The sequence below is a fragment of the Olea europaea genome, unplaced genomic scaffold (assembly GCF_002742605.1).
Source record: "Olea europaea var. sylvestris unplaced genomic scaffold, O_europaea_v1 scaffold4172, whole genome shotgun sequence".
Taxonomy (NCBI): Eukaryota; Viridiplantae; Streptophyta; class Magnoliopsida; order Lamiales; family Oleaceae; genus Olea; species Olea europaea.
Window position 1 is genome coordinate 17,590 of NW_019261494.1, and position 17,145 is coordinate 34,734.

Sequence of the window (17,145 nt, forward strand, 5' to 3'; positions counted from 1 at the left end):
ATAAGATTAGAGCTTTACGACGCAATGTGCCATGGGAATCGAGGAAGACCAAGTTCTTAAAATGCCTTGCCTCCTCTTGCCATTCACTGAATGAATCAATTCCACTTTTAACCTGCATCTCGTTACTGATTCAATTTTATAAGGAGAGAACTTAGTAAGTACCCGTTACCCCGCCAGATGCAAATCATTTTCGTGTGGTAAACTTAAATCGGGTCACTAGCTTAACATAATTCTGCCAATTGTTGCTTCATAAAATAAATTCTTTGAGCTGCTTTTGCCAGCTTGAATTTGTTGTAGTAGTTCATTTACAGGTGGCAATCGCAGGAGCATTATTAGTTCTCTCTGTATGTTCTCCTCTGTTATCTGTGATAAATGATTTGCTGTATTTAGTTACGTAACATGACTTATAAAATGTAATTTAAAGATGCAAGAAATTATATAAGGCTACGCTTGAACAATGCTTTGGTTCAGGAATGAACTATTCTAACTTATACCCATTTTCTTGTCAAATTTGTTTGTATTTTCTAGGAGCCAAGGCCGTTATCGCAGTCGGATTTGGAAAAAGTCATCTCTAAAACAACAAAGACGAAAGTTGCTACAAGCGAATATTCTCGATTAAGCTCACAATCATCATGGCCAGGTGATAGGGATTCAGACGATTATCAGGTTCAAGCAGCCATTAACGAGCTATCTAAGCTCGTGGTTTCCCAAATTTTGAACATTCAGCAAGATTCCCAAGATCATTGATTGTTGTTTTTAGTCCTTAAAACCCTGGTTGTATAATTATGTAATCACATTATAGGATTTGCAAACCCTTTTGATATAAGATTAACCCTTTTAGAAATTACCACCTCCTAATTTGGATTTTCGCTAATCCATTTATTTAACATTTCTGGTTCACTCCCTAATCTCTGCCTAATTTCAACTGAACTCTCCTTTTTCCCCATGTTTTACTTTCAGGAGTGATTGATTGGATTGCAGAGAGACTGTAATAGTAGCATTGTTGGATAATGTGGAGCATAATCATCTTTGTACTCGTCTCCTCGATACATAAGAGGATATTTAGGGCCAGTTTTCTACATATACAGACTGAGAGGTGTGAGATCGCAGTTCTAAACTTCTTCACTGTGAAAACCTCCAACTGCAACTATAGGGCACTCTTACATCACATTTACGAAAAGCTAGTTGAATACTTATATTTGCTTTGGGTTTTTATTTATTTATTTATTTTTGTATACTTGTTGAGTTATAGCCCCTGTTTGAGCCAACTTTTTGGGACATAAAAATGAATTTTTTTACCGTTATATCTATCTTCAAGCTGCAATTATTGATCGGCTGTGTCGTGTGTGGGACTTAGATTATATTTCAATGGTCAACTTTTTCATGCGAATGATTTGGAAAATATGTTACAAATAGGCTCGTATTGTTCTCAAAATTTTAAGGATTACAATTTAATCCACAATGTGACTTACTCCAAACTCCCAACGTGGGGCGAGTAGTAATCACGTTTATGTTTAAAGTCAAGGAAAAAGCCAAACAACCCACGAGGATGACCTCGCGGGTGATCGTGCCCTCACATGCCCTAGCGCGGGTCCCTCATAAATAAAATAATCTCGACTTTCATGAGTGTTGTGTCAACCTTGTGATCATCCTCGCAAGCACTGTAGCATGGCTGTAAATCTAGAGGTATTTTCTGGAAATCCCAATCAGTGCCTAACAGGATGAATGTGTTCAGGGTGGTCCATCTACGTGGCTATGGGAGGATTTTCAGCTGGAATTGTTTCCCACTGCTACCCAACAACCTAATCATTCTGGCATTAGACTTTGTGATCATTAATTGCACTATAACCAACTAGTTAGGCCATTATTGATTAATTTACATCAAAATAATAATAATAATAAAAATTACAAGAAAAATAATTTATTCAAAATTTGTAATTAATATGTAAAGTTTAGTCAAAGATAAAGTGCGTACGTATGAACAATGTTAATATATATTGATCAAAGCTGACCCTCGAATATATTTGTATTATAATTCCATAAATCAACGGCGTCCTTTATTATTGTCATAGAGCATATATATTTGGACCACTTGGGCATTACAAAGGAGCAGCAAATTTTAAAGGCCGGAGCACCACTTTCTTGACTTTCATTTTCATATCACGATTTGAAAAGGAATGATACTTTCATTTTCAATATATTTTCAGTGAATTCCGAGTCAAAATTTATGAATTAATTTTTCATTGCTAACCTCGCAGCGGGATTAGTCATGTTTTTCAAATTAATCATGCGAGTGAGTGGGACCAAAGAAACCCAAGAGACGAATTAAAAAGTTTGAATTGGTCCAAGGCGGATTGCTTCAAACTAGACAAGGCCAGAAGTTTTACGCCAGTGCTCTTTTACATTTTCTCTGTCTTAAGATTTAATTCTTGAAAAGTTAAAAAAAGAAAAAGAAAAAAAGAAGACTATCAAGCACAACATATTAAAATATATTCTGAATTGAGTCCCCGTTTGGTCGTCATTTTTTTTCAAAATACATTTTTCTCTCTTTTCTTTTCAACCATACGTTCTTTATTAAAATAATATTACACGTAAATTAAAAACTTTTCCTTATTTCTCAACCACACATTTCATATCAATTTACTATTCTAAAATACATTTTTACATAAAAATACCTATCAAACACCCCTTAATTTACTAAATGACTTATTTAGGCTGTAAAAAATCATTTAGTACACTATCCATTTTTGTCTAGTATTACATAAAATATGCACTAAAAGTCTACAATTGGAATATGCTATGTACAACTCGAGTTCTAAATTTTTTTATTTCTCCACTTATTGATGAATTTCTCTTTGATCCTCAATTGTCCTACTAATTTTGAGTTTATGTAGATAATTTCTGCATCCTACCTTATTAGATTAGCAAAAAGTATTCTTATTAGTTCATAAATTAAGTTTTTTGGTGCCCATTTTCAAATGATTAGTTGATATGGGAGACTTTATCAAAGATTTTGTAGTGGTGATGGACCAGACAGCCGCAATTTTGGTTTTTGCCTACACAATTCTAGAGAAAATGGCTGGAGTTCATTAAGGTAGTTCCTCCGAAATCTCTTTTTATAGGAAATGAAAGCAAAAGCAAAAATCATATTAAACGAACCTAAGTGAAGGATCAAATGGCTGAGCCCATTTTCAATTAAATTCCTATTAAATAATTTTTGTGCTTGTTTAATAAAAAAAAATTATCTATCAAAAAATTGATCAAAATTTATTGTATCCTCAACTTTTATTCACTTTTCAATACACAATTCATGAATCCAACTTCATGAGCATTTAGAAACATCGCAAAGCCCATCAACTTTTAAGAATATCACAAATCCTTAATATTGTGTTCAAACAATTTGATTTATAAATTCAAGTGTATAACAGCAGAAGAGTGCAACAAAATTAAAATTTTACCAACATATGAAGTAGTTTGAATGAGTGCACGATAAGTTGTATGAAGCATGTTTCATGTACTTATAAAAGAAATTTGAATGTATACCACAATTGTTATATATATATATACACACCACATAATTGGTTTTACTAGTAAGTAAGAATGTCAATTCGACTCGACCCCATTGAACCTCATTTTCAGGCGATGACCTGAACTTGAGTTGGCCCCGTGTGGCTCAGTAAAGCCCGAACTAAGCGTTGATTTTTTTACTATATTTTGCTCAGGCCATGCTCAAGCAGAGAATTTCGGCTCCCGAGCTCGCTCGGACCGACTCACTCACATCCCTACTAGTGGGTTGATGTTATGTATCAAGGGTCTTATTCACACTGACTGGCGCATTAACACTTGTATAAAATAAAGTCAATTACAAACATAATCAGAATTAAGGCCGACATCCCAAATAGAGGGAGAGAGAGTGTCGATCAAACTAATTTCACTTTTATCTTAATTATTGCAACTGAGATTGTATCATTATTGTGAACAAATACTTTTTCATTATAAAACCTTTTATTATTGTCTCGACTTGTTAATATTATAATTATTTTTTATTTTTATTTTATCAAATAATAACACATTTTTCTTAAATAAATTTGTCTTTCACACTCGCACCCTGACCCAATAGTCCAAGTCATACGAAAACAGCTATAAAGGTATTTTCTCCAATCCCAATGTTGGACCAATCAAAAATCACCAATGACGTGCGCCGTCGATAGCCTGCAAAACATTTAAATACACCCTCCTTTTAATATTCCCACCTCCATTCTTTATGCATACATTACATTTACAGGTTCAAGCATGAAGCATTTTCTCTCTCTATAGTTGTTGCCTTTCTCTCTCTAAAATTCCATGAATCAATAATTCTTTCCATAATTCTTCCAATGTCAATAATACCCTCTCCGAATCCACCGCTTTCCAAAAGCAGCAAACCCATAATTTCAGCTCATCATTCTTGAAAAAGTTGAATAAGTCCTAATTCGATAATAAGTTTATCCCTTTTTATTTTTCGTAAATTATTGTTCGATATGGTTATGATGCTTCTTGCAAATCTGACCGGCATAGTGATTTCAATCTTTATTGGGTATATAGTCTTCAGATTTTTGTCAAAATCTTCTTTAATTCACTTTTTGAAGAAATGGTGGAGATCCTTGGAGGAGAAGTGCTACGTGTATCAGTTTTACAAGGTGCCGAAATTCAAAGAGCACATGCAGGAAAATCAACTTTACAGAAAAGTATATGTTTACCTGAATTCCTTACCGGGCATGGAAGATTCTGATTTCACCAATCTTTACTCAGGTAACAAATCCACTGAAATCAATCTTGTTCTCGATTCGAATCAGGTTGTTTTGGACGATTTTCTCGGCGCCAGGCTGTATTGGATGAACGAAGAAACTAGCTCAAGATCGCTCATTCTGAAGATCAGAAAGAAAGACAAGCGAAGAATTCTAGTTCCTTATTTGCAGCATATTCACACAGTGTTCGATGATATTGAGCAGAAAAGAAAAGAGGTGAGACTGTTCGTTAATGTAGAAACCGAACTGCAGAGAAACGGACGGTGGAGATCGATTCCCTTTACTCATCCAGCGACTATGGATACAGTTGTGATGGATACGGATCTGAAGAACAAAATCAAATCAGATCTGGAAAACTTTCTGAAGTCCAAACAGTATTATCATCGATTAGGTCGCGTTTGGAAGAGAAGCTACTTACTATACGGACCTTCCGGCACTGGAAAATCGACATTCATCGCGGCCATAGCCAAATTCCTTCACTACGATGTATACGAATTCGATTTAAACAAAATCGCCGATGATTCAGATCTAAAATTCCTTATGCTACAAACTTCGAACAAATCGCTGATCGTGATCGAAGATCTGGACCGTTACCTGAATGCGAAATCAACAACCGTGAGCTTTCCAGGGATCTCAAATTTCATGGATGGGATTTTTTCATGCTGTGGTGAAGAAAGGGTTATGGTATTCACAATGAACAGTAAAGAAAATCTTGACCCGACAATTATCCGACCCGGAAGAGTTGATGTCCATATCCATTTCCCTCTGTGTGATTTTTCGGGCTTTAAGATTTTGGCCAGTAGTCATTTGGGGTTAAAGGATCACAAATTGTTCCCACAGGTTGAAGAGATTTTTCAAATCGGTGCGAGTTTGAGTCCGGCTGAAATTGGCGAGATTATGATTTCGAACCGGACCTCACCTAACCGGGCAATAAAAACGGTTATTTCGGCGCTGCATAGTAACAATGCCAGTCGGGTGGCGAGGAGGTTGTCTGGGAGCGTTTCGGGTCGTGGCTCGGAAGAGTTAGACTGTAAGTCCGGGCTATTTGGCAGGGAGAATACTAATCCTATGAAAGAGTTCAAGAATTTGTATGGATTTTTGAGAAATAAAAGTAGTAGAAAAGCTTCGATAGATTTTGATGCAGTTGAAAGAGAAAATCAGAATCCAAATCCAAATCCGGATCCGGATCCGAATTCAAATTCAAGTCATCAAAGTTGATCTGATCTTAGCTCGATTGTCAAGTGTATTCTTCGATAGTTCAGCAAGCGATCCCTTGAACGTAATCCTTTCGTGCAATGGCCATTTAGTTCGGTTAATTGATTTTGCTTATGGGATCCAAATTACTAGTCTTTTACTTGTAAAAACTTATACTTTAGCTTTACACTTGCTCTTGGATTTGTTCTATAGATGTGAGTTTAGACACAAGGGTTATGCTACACGTACATTGTGGAGTTCATAAAATTATCCGTAATGTACAAATGTCATAACATCATTAGAGAGTTGAAAAATAGTTTTTTCAACCCTCCAATCATAGAATTTCACATGTACATTATAGACAAACATATGGATACCATAATGTACATGTAGAATTATTCTTATACACAATAACACAAATTTTGTCAACTTGTTAATTATGTAAAACTTTGACAATCGAGATTTAGTTGTAAATGCAGTTGTAAAAAAGCTCGGTTTAGTTCTCGAGTTCATGTTTAAACTCAATGACCAGACCGATTAAGAGTTCATGGTTAAACTCTATTTATATTTAGTTATCTTAAATTGTAGTTCTATAGCAAAATTGATTTTCATCTCCTTGATAGTAAATGCATGCTTAGACCTTGTTTTATGACTAATATGTGATTTTACAAACATTTTAAAAACCAACTCTTGATTTACTTTGAAAAAAGTTTAAAGTCAACAGATTGAAACGGCTTTAAAATCTAGAACCATTTTAGGCGATAGTGAGGTTTTACCTTTAATCCCTATAAAATTATAAGAGTGAAAGGCAAGATTACTGTTTAAACTTTCGTTCAGTGCGACATCATTTCGGTCTTTTTTTAAGAATAATGTTATTTGTTGCTCACTATCGCAATCGTCCTACATGGTATACATGTGACAGTTAGTAATTTATTGCATAAGGTAATACAAAGCTACTACATTAATGTATCAAATCACTGACTGCTACATATATGTCATATAAAGCGATTGCAATAGTGAGCGACTGTAAATAGCATTTCTCTTTCTTCCGCCACTAAAACTTGCAACTACTGTTATTTTGCTTTAACTTTCACTCAACCATCTCAGTTTCTATTTCTCTTCACAGCCAAGGACGAACCTAGGATTATAGACTTGTGAGAAAATTTTACAAATGTTTAATTGTTGGGGCAAAATTGAAAAACTATAAGTAATTTTTTAAAAATCTTGTGCAAAATTTTAATTTGAAGCCCTTGTTTGAGCCTAATTTTTTTCATTTAAATACATTATTGAACAGTGATTTGATCTCACTTCAATCACACATTTTTCAATAAAATAATATTACAAGCAAATTCAAACATTTTCTTATTTTTTAATAACATGTTCTCCATCATAACAATATTACAAAATATAGGGCTCAAACCACCCCAAAAATTTAGTATGGAGGCAACTAACCTCACTGCCCTCTATGTAAATCTACCACTGTTTGCAACTATGCCCCTGTTTGGCCCCCATTACCTGAAAATGGTAATGGGGGGAATAGTATTTTTTAGAAAAATTAGTGGTTGAAAAAGAAAATAAAGTTTTCGATTTACGTGTAATATTATTTTATAGAAGATTGTATGGTTGAAAATAGGAGAGAGAAAAATGGAATGTAATGTAATTTAATTTAATGTTAATCGAACAGGGGCTATATCACACAATCTTCTCTTTCACTATACCAACGCATTCCTTCCAATTTTAGGCAATGTAACTCTTGTTCTCTCCATGATTTCTGTAGGTGCTTTGAAGAATCGTTTTCCATTTTTTGTGAACCCTCGTTCTCTCCTTGATTTCACTCGGTGCCATTATACTGACTACGGATTGAGGACTATATGTTCGATTATTAAATAAATTCGAATTACATTTTGATATATCAGACAATTAAAGGTGGACTCTATTCTACTAATAGCATTATTCTTATAAATTTGGTTCCACTCCACATAGTTTCCTAACTTTTCCGGGCAATGGGGTTGATTTGATTCGATTCTATTCTTTTACATTAGTTTCTTTATTTGTACTACCTATGTCTTTTGCAAAAATTTTAATAAATTTTAAAGAAAAAGTATTTCTTTTCTCAATTCACCCTCTAAAATCTAAATAGACCTTTAGCCCTTGTTTGAGCCCCATTTTTTCAATAATGCATTTTTTCAAAAATAATGCTTCTTGTACAGCATTAGTTAACAGCAATGTTCACAGCATTTCAAAATGGGCTGACGTGGAAGTAGGCGGGAACGGCTTCACGTGGAAAATTCAGGGAAAGGCGGGTCATTTGGATTTGATCGTTATTTCATTTTTTACAACCCGACCCCTTCAATAATTCCCATTATTCATCTATTCCCACCATCAAAAGTCAGATTTCCCAATACCCAGAAGTGAAACCCGTGAGCAATTTATTTCCCGACAGATCTAAGTGTGCAATGGGTTCAATTCCGGTGAGAACACGAAAAATGTTCTGAGTTCTGGGTCCGGCTTCGTAAACGTCCACCTCTCGCGACTTGGCCACTGGGCCGTTTCCGTTCAGGAGTTCTTTCCCAGTTAGAATCCCCTCTTGCTATGGTGCCGGTTAGAACACGAAAAACATTCACAATACTGGGTCCTGGTGGACATCCATCTCTTACTACACCCCAGCATTTCCGAATTTTTTCCCAGTAGACATGACATCCACTCTCCACAGACAAGGAACAAATGGTTGAGAAAGGTAGAATCCAAACTTTATTGAACTTGCACTTTGAAAATATACAAATACATATCTATGCATCTCAAAAGTAGTTGGCCATATATGAAGTAGCATAATGAGTTATCTGCGATGACATTTGTGGTAGTGGTGGGTGCTCGTGAATTTTGTGGCCATCCTGCATATAAAGCATAACATTTTTGGTCATTTCATTTTTGCTCCATGCCCTTTTACTATTTCTATTGGAAATGTTTTAAATGAGCATCTTTGAGCTCAATACTAGTTAAGAATTTTGATTTAAGTGTTTTTTGGAAACCTTTGTCCCATATAAAAACTACTGGGAAAATGTTTGGTTTTATAAGGCTTAAGTATGGGATTTGGGGTTTGACCCTAAAGGGTACCTAATTTTGTGGAAAGAGTGAATATTACCTATTTTCGGTGTTGTGAGATTGCTAATATTATATTGCTTAGTGTAATGAAATCGTATTGTAATTAACCTGCTTCCGGTACTGTATTTCCCTTTTTTTCTAATATTGAACATATGGCTTTGTTGATTTTGATGTAGGAAAAGAAATAACAGAAGTATTGGATGATGAAGTATTTGTAGAATCCAATGATGAGAACTTGATGTACAATGTAATTAGATTAGAAGATGATAATGTAGGAGGGGATGCTACGATTTGCCGGAGGTGAGTAATCACATTCCAACCACTGACGCCACGCTCTCAAAGTGCCGTAGAAAGTTGGATGTACGGTGCCTCCCAGTCATCAATAGGACCGTTATTCACGCCTACTAGTGAACATCAATACGTGGTTGTCTCATGCAATGCAAACACTTAGAGTTATTTTTTTTCTCTGGTTTGGTTTAAGATGTGACGATTTTCAGATTGTAATGAATGATGTACATCAAGCTATTTTGTCAGCTTTGTTCAAATTGGATTCTTGAGTGATGCATTTGTACATTTTTGTTTGGCTTTCCATTAAGGGATGCATTTTATGAGGCAAATGGACCTCTATTTTGGAGCTATTATTTTTTTTGCCTTATAAATTTCTGGTGAGTTTTTAGTGAAAATGATGCTGATTTTCTGACCACAAAAATGTTGTTGCATTAGATAAACATTTGATATGATCTCATTTTATGTTCAATTATCCAATGATTGGGTATTTATCTGTATTTGTCTTCTCTATGCTGGAGCAAGAGTTCGGGACATGGTGGTTTGCATGGTTGAAATTCTCAGAGAAGATTGTTTTCTGTTTCTATCGCAAGATAACTTGAAAGGCACATAAAACTCAGTTGTTGGTGTTATTGAATTCAAAGAGCACATAAAACTACATTGCCACATACATAATTTGAAGTTCTAAAGTTAGAGATAAGATAGCATTGGCGAATAATCTAAACTACTACAAATTGGAATTGCATTGTCACTGCATTACCCTACATAAACCCATGCCATACTACGTACTAATACAAAGACTTATGTTTCACATTCCCATTGTATCGGATTTCATGTCAAATCTTCCAAAATACGTTTTCCCTTGCGCATCTTTTTGTTCAAGGAAATCTCCAAGTCTTTCTCATCCGTTAGTTTAGCAAGCGATCCATTTGAAGAACCTGCAGTCGCGAATACAACAATGAAACAAAGACATTTATGTTCGTTGTACTTTTCCACCTCCATCCATTTGACGAATCTTGCACCGCATTTGAGGCATCTTCTCTTTTTGGGGCATTCGGACATCATATGTTCCGGCATTCTACAACACTGACAAATTTTCCTATTCTTACCCGACATCGAAGTATCTTGGTTCAATCACAAAAAAGAAGAACATTAAAATGGATGGTAGCACAACTAGAATTCCATTGCCCATAAACATAACCACATAAATGAAGCACAACCAGCATTCCATTGCCCAAAAACATTTCATAAGGATACTCCAATTGCCCAGAAACATTGGTTATTTGGTTATCCTCCTGCCAGATAACCTAAATTTTACGTGCTGAATTTGAAAGAAAAATTGGTTATCTTCCTGCCAGAGACTTCGATTGCCCAGAAATATTTGACAATTGCAGCTCCTCACTCATCTTCATTCTCACATATATGGACTCAATGTATAACATGAAAACAACAAATAATCTTGCACACAGAAAAGGCTAAAGCCAATCAATTGTTTCAACAGGAAAGAGGCTAAAGCGAATCAGTTTTAAGAACCGTAAACCACATTCATGAAAAGGGAAAATCAAATATGTTGCCTTCTTTTTACTTACCCAACACGAAGGAGATAGTTCACTGGTCGTCTATCGCTGACGGATGGAGTGTAACGATGGTGGTACTGATTATACGGCAACCGGACGTACTTCAATGGTTCGTCTCAAAAATCACAGCTACTGGAGGGGTAGTGTTTTAACTGGAAATCAGGCGGTGAACTCGTAGAGTAGTGCTCGTGTTTTTTCGACTGGAGGTACGATCGACGGTCGCCTCGAAATTCGGTGGTTAGGTTTAGAGTCGAGTATTTGAAATGCAAGAATAACCCGGTCTGGCCTCTTAGTATGAGTTGTATTTTTTTATTTTTATTTTTTGGCAAATATTCTACGTCAGCACTTTAAACCATGCTGTGTCCAAAGCTGTACGTGTAGGAGAATCAATTTTTCCACGTTAGCAATGTGAACAATGCTGTTAACCATATTGTATTGATTTAGACTTTTATGAAGTCGAGTAGAAAATCAGATTATGGAAGTGATGATTTTAAGAATTGTTTGACAACGTGAATCTCTATCACAAGATATCAATGATCTATGTAATGAGAGCAACTCTTATTGGATTGACCATTCTTTAATGTCCAATAATTATATGGCGTATTGGATTGAAAGAATGAAATATTGCTGAATATGATAACTGATGAGGTTCAAGATATGTAGTACAACTTACGTATATGCTTTTGGAAAGAGCGTTGGCTAACTACAACATATTAATTAATGGAGTTCTCTCAATGTTGGTACCTTCAAAATAAATAAATTTTGGACACGTAAATAACCGAATATGGGTTATCATAGACTCTTAATGGACTATATATGTTCTCGATAACGAGTATGAGAACATAAGTCTATTGAGAACTAGATGTGTCTCAATGACATATATGTAATCCAAAAAGGTACTTAACTGAAATTTTGGATAGATATCTGTCAAAAGAAGTGACTTTTGACATATTTTTCAGTAAGCGAGAAAAGATTGGAGAATATCATTGAAATTGATATTATATGTATTGATGAATCAGTTTTGAATATGTAAGTGAATATTCAAACTTCTTATTCAAGTGGGAATAATTTGTTTCTGGGTTGGACCTATCTATCCGAGTGGGAGCCATCTAAGAACTATCTAATTTCAATGATACTTGGTTTCGAGTGGGAGCTAAGAACCATTTAATATCAATGATTTTCGATTCTGATGGGAACTATCTATCCGAGTGGTAGCCATCCAAGAACTATCTAATTTAATGATTCTTGGTTACGAGTTAGATCTAAGAGCTATTTAATGCCAATGATTCTTGGTTAAAAAAAAATCAGAAGATGAATTTTGAGAAAAAATGATGGAAAGTATATATATGGAGTATAGAATTTCGACCTAATCTGAGATATGGTGAAATTTCTATTCAGACATTATGTTTATCGAGAACATTTAGGCTCTTGAAAGTTAAGTGGAAGACTAATGAGTTTCTGATAGATAAAGCTCATTTTTTAAAAAAGGTTATACTCAATGCGAGTGTATTGAGTATGTGAGTGTATTGAGTTGGATAAATTTTTTCATAACGATGTGATTCGCTTCTGTACATCAATGCTAGCCGCGATGATATGTTTAAATTTAGAGTTACACCAAATCGACCTAGAGATTGTATTTTTATTCTCAATTGAGAAATGATTAAAGATATCAACATGAATCGACTTTTAGATTTCATGTTGAGGGCTTTTTTTGTATAGTGATAACTTTACTGTTACATATATGGCCTAATACAGTCATCTTGACATTCGTACTTGAGTTTTTAACAGGGTTAAATCTCGTACAAGAATTTTTTTCATATGGACGAAAATTACTTTATTTGTGAAAATGTCTGATGATAGGATGTAATTCTAACTTTGATATTGATGACATTGGATTGGCTTAGCATGATAAGGAATGTATACATGATAAGGAATGTATAGAGACCATTTTGAAATATAAATACTCATGTGGAATTGCAAATATGATCATAAAAGTCTACATAAATGTCCAAAAGATTTCATAAATGTACAAAGAAATATCCAGAGAACTATATCTAGTACGCTTAAGAGTTAGGAGATAGAAGTAAACTATGATATATACTTTTCCTAACAATGGTCATGCCATTGATCTAATCAGTAGGTATCAATATTATGTTTAGAAAATGTATTGTGATACCTGAAGGGTGCTGCTGTCAGTTATTCTATTTCGTTGTCAAATGAATAACTTGTGATTGGAATAGATATACAATTGTTGACTAAGAATGAGAGTTAGTCGAGCATAATTAGTTATTTAACTTGTGCGCTTTTGCTATATAGAGTAGCAAGAAGCATATGTTGTAATGTATATTTTGGCAGCTAAAGAAATTATTTGGTATGAATGTATCGAGCATCTAATGATACTAGTTGAGAATATGAGATCCATGATAGTTACGCAACAATATTTTATGTTAAGATCTCAAGTATCAAGATGGAACCAAACAATTAATGTTAATTCTGTGAGAGATATTAGCAAAGAAAGTATCCTGTGATATATCTACGTAAATGATAATATGTAATCATCATACTCTGAAGATGTCTAGAAATATATTTGTTGATAATATGGAATCTCTAGAATTTCGTAGAATATGATACTTGTTGTATCAGACAAACTCTTGATTGAGTTTTATGTGCCTATAGATGAACAATTTTGAGTTCATGTGTAATATAATGTTGAGATTATGAGATAAATGATTTGTATGCACATATAAAGTATGTCGAACGGGTTGAGATTGGCTCATTCACACGAGCAATCGTCTCAGACGTTTTGAGATGTGTCGAGATGAGACAAAATAATCATGTTGTGTACATGATCATGTGGCCTTGATAGTAATCATGTTGTGCACATGATCCAGTCGCCTTGTTAAGGTATCAAGATGAGATTACAACAAGTAATCGAAATTGATTTTTCTATTCGTTAAATCCATTTAGTAGCCAGATCGAGTTCTCGATTTGAGAATGCTTGGAGGAATGAGTATAAGGAGAACTCAAGTTAGATATCGAGGAATATTCGAACTATAATTTGTACGATGTATTTAATTTGTAAGATTAGACATACGCCCTAAGAAAAGGAGAAAATATCGTAACACGTGTTTCATATCACATGTGCTTTAACAACCAATGAGAAATGAAAGAATTGATCCATGCTTATTCATTGTGTGAGTCTTTGAGGCACATTTGACCTCACTTATATATACCCTTATGATTTTTGATCGTTTCTTAGAATTTTATTTCAGTGTTGCTACTTTAGCATGTTGCCAATAACTATGATTGATTCGGTTTGATGGGACATGTGTAGGAAAGCAGTTGACTTGAAATGAAAGGATTCAAGTAGGAAAGGAAGACTATTTAACTAAAACCTCAACTCGTATTCATCGGCTAGACAATTGTGTTAATTATTTGAGTTTTATGACACAATTGTGAACACAATATAAATGCGAAAGTTGAGTATGTTCTAAAATGAATTGAGGGGCCATAAATACTTGAACTGGTGTTACAAAATATGTCTGGGGTATAGCGAGAAACGTATTTCCTCTTCTAGAGCTGCTGTATATCCCTAACAGGTGTATAGCGTTATGTGCTCTTAAATTAACTCAATGGTTGCACGATTCATCTATCCATATGAACTTGGAGATGTTGAGATTAATATAATTTATATTATATTAAAAATCAGGTCAAGCTCATCATGTGCCAGTGGGAGATGTTGGAAGAAAACGAGTTTGCCCATGTGGGTTAACCCGATCTGATTTGCATGAAAATGGATTTTGGAGGGAGAAGTTGAAAATTGAATTTAAAAGTTAACCCCCTACCTCCAATAACTCCCATCAACTTCCATTAATCATCTCTCTGAAATGCAAACAAAGGAAATTCGGGTTAAAGGGAGTGGAAGAAAAATACAAGAGGAACAAGACTTGATTTTTGGAATATAACATCTCAAATTGGGTTCCTGGATTGTGGCTATCAAATTCCTTTCATTGTAATAGAATTTCTGACCAAGAGGCAGGTACAAGATGGAGCGAAAAGCAAGCGAAACAAAGGCAAGTAATTCAACCTCAATTTTCTGGTTTCAAGTAAGTATCACTAGTTGAAACTTGGTTATAAGCCTACAAGCACGTTTTACAAAAAGGAATTGAGCTTTTGTGATTTAAAAATGGACGTGACTGTTAATGGAACAGGGGTAGATATAGGATCCATGTAGCATACCTTACATAAGCATGAACCTAGGCTTTGATTAGTTGAGTTAAAGACTATAATCCACCTGCAAGGTGGTTGTTACTTGTGAGGGAATTATGCTTTTACACTTGTTTCCTCATTACTGAATCTTCTATATATCTTACGACTATTATTGGATAGTGTAGCCCNTTTTTTTTTTTTTTCACTATTTATTTCCTTGTCCACTTCTTTTCCATCCCAAATAACTTAATATGGTCGACATTGGTCAGATGAGAAGATTGCATTGCTGGGTGCAATACAGTCTCTGTTTGAAGGTTCAATGTATACATTTGTATTTCTATGGACACCTGCTCTGAGTCCAAATGATGAAGATATTCCCCATGGTTTTATTTTTGCAACTTTCATGTTGGCTTCAATGTTGGGAAGCTCAATTGCGTCTCGTCTATTATCCCGCAACTCACCTAAAGTGGAGAGCTACATGCAGATTGTATTCATAATTTCTTCTGCCTCCCTTCTGCTTCCAATTCTGACCAGTGTATGTCCTGAGTTCTATTTGTTCATATTGTTTCTTCCTCTCATGGGAATAATAGCTGACAGATTAATTGTGGCAGTTCTTGGTCGCTCCATCGAAGGTGAAAGGGGGTGGTATCTCATTTTCGGGTTGTCTCCAGCTTCTTGGCTTCTCTACATTTGAGGCTTGTGTAGGGATTTTCTGGCCATCCATTATGAAGATGAGATCCCAATACGTTCCCGAGGAGGCTAGAAGCACCATCATGAACTTCTTCCGCATCCCCCTAAACATGTTTGTTTGCATTGTTCTATATAATGTATGTTGCTGGATCTTTTTATGTTGTATGGTCTTGAGCTATATTATATGTGGTTTTTTCATGTGTAGCATGAACACCCTGTTTCTATTTATCTTTATCATTATTCAAATTTTCTTTCTATTTATTTGATATGCCTTTGGTTAGGGGCACATCTCAATATAGTAAACCAAATATGCTTCTCTTGGTCCAAGTTCCTTTATTTTATTTATATTATTGTATATTTTCCACACACCATTATTCCACCCTAGATTTATGGGATGTAATTTTTCATTTATGTACAGTGCTAATTGCAAGACATTTAAAGGCTTTTTGGTTGTTTGTTTGAAGGTTGATGCATTCCCCATCACTGTGATGTTTGGTATGTGCTCAATCTTCCTCTTCGTGGCATCCATTTTACAGAGACGTCTCTCAGCAATTGCAGACAAGCCAAGTGAGTATTATGTTTGTTCAAGTTGATTGACCCTAGAGCATGTTTAGCACACAATAATAGACATGGACACAACTAACCTATACAATAGGCTAGATTTTAACTTCTTTTTCTTTCTTTTTTGATACTATCTGGAATTTTCCAATCTACTTCACAAAAGATGCTGTTAAACTATAAGTGATGAACAATTGATTCAGGTCATGTAATACCAAATTGCCGATAAACAGCAATATATTTCTTATTCTCGAACTCTTATAGCCTATCTGATTAAAGGATCTTTTGGCATGTTAATAATCCAGTATCCTCAAGAAAACTGTTTCTTTACTATGTTTCTGTTGCCTATTACCTTTGCAGAGACAGAAGATTGGGCCATGATGAAGGATAAGGATGCCGAGGGTGAGCCACTAAATGTCACGTGATGTAAATATCTTCGGATGGCAAAAACATTTCAAGATTTGTTAATAACCACGCATTTGTCATCTGCAACACGGGTTTCATCTATAGACTAGAGCGCAATTAATTGACTGCTGCAAAAATTACGACAAGAATGAGTTGGTTACCTGCAAAGAAACATACCATGCATATACAAATACTTTATGTTTGTTTGTTTGTGTGTTGTTTAGACGGGGTGAAATCATAAATATTAGCACCTTATAACCAAAGACGTGCTGTTAGGATGGATATTCATTGTTTTCTTTGTTATTTTGGTATATTTTTCCATGATATTAAAAAAAAAA

The 17,145-nt window shown here is 34.9% G+C and overlaps 2 protein-coding genes and 1 long non-coding RNA gene across 3 annotated transcripts; all 3 read left to right on the top strand.

Annotated features, from left to right (window-relative positions):
- Window positions 1-6: 6 nt before the first annotated feature.
- On the top strand, window positions 7-1,237 carry LOC111387676. Its single transcript, XR_002701446.1, has 2 exons — window positions 7-666; window positions 961-1,237. It is a non-coding gene; the product is annotated as an uncharacterized LOC111387676 (long non-coding RNA).
- A 2,841-nt stretch (window positions 1,238-4,078) lies between these two features.
- On the top strand, window positions 4,079-6,410 carry LOC111387675 (AAA-ATPase At2g46620-like). The gene has a single exon (XM_023012250.1). The coding sequence runs from the start codon at window positions 4,521-4,523 to the stop codon at window positions 6,003-6,005; it is 1,485 nt and encodes a 494-aa protein (XP_022868018.1). The 5' UTR covers window positions 4,079-4,520; the 3' UTR covers window positions 6,006-6,410.
- A 4,590-nt stretch (window positions 6,411-11,000) lies between these two features.
- On the top strand, window positions 11,001-17,145 carry LOC111387677 (molybdate-anion transporter-like). Its single transcript, XM_023012252.1, has 7 exons — window positions 11,001-11,119; window positions 14,545-14,616; window positions 14,965-15,051; window positions 15,404-15,689; window positions 15,766-15,981; window positions 16,309-16,411; window positions 16,763-17,145. The coding sequence occupies exons 1-7, from the start codon at window positions 11,001-11,003 to the stop codon at window positions 16,825-16,827; spliced, it is 948 nt and encodes a 315-aa protein (XP_022868020.1). The 3' UTR covers window positions 16,828-17,145.

Bases quoted from the DNA above. Each gene is read 5' to 3' on its own strand.
- LOC111387675 (XM_023012250.1), top strand. From the start codon at position 4,521: ATGGTTATGATGCTTCTTGCAAATCTGACCGGCATAGTGATTTCAATC.
- LOC111387677 (XM_023012252.1), top strand. From the start codon at position 11,001: ATGGAGTGTAACGATGGTGGTACTGATTATACGGCAACCGGACGTACT. The intron at 15,052-15,403 runs GTAAGTATCACT...CCAAATAACTTA, and splicing joins CCTCAATTTTCTGGTTTCAA to ATATGGTCGACATTGGTCAG. The intron at 15,982-16,308 runs GTATGTTGCTGG...GTTTGTTTGAAG, and splicing joins TTTGCATTGTTCTATATAAT to GTTGATGCATTCCCCATCAC.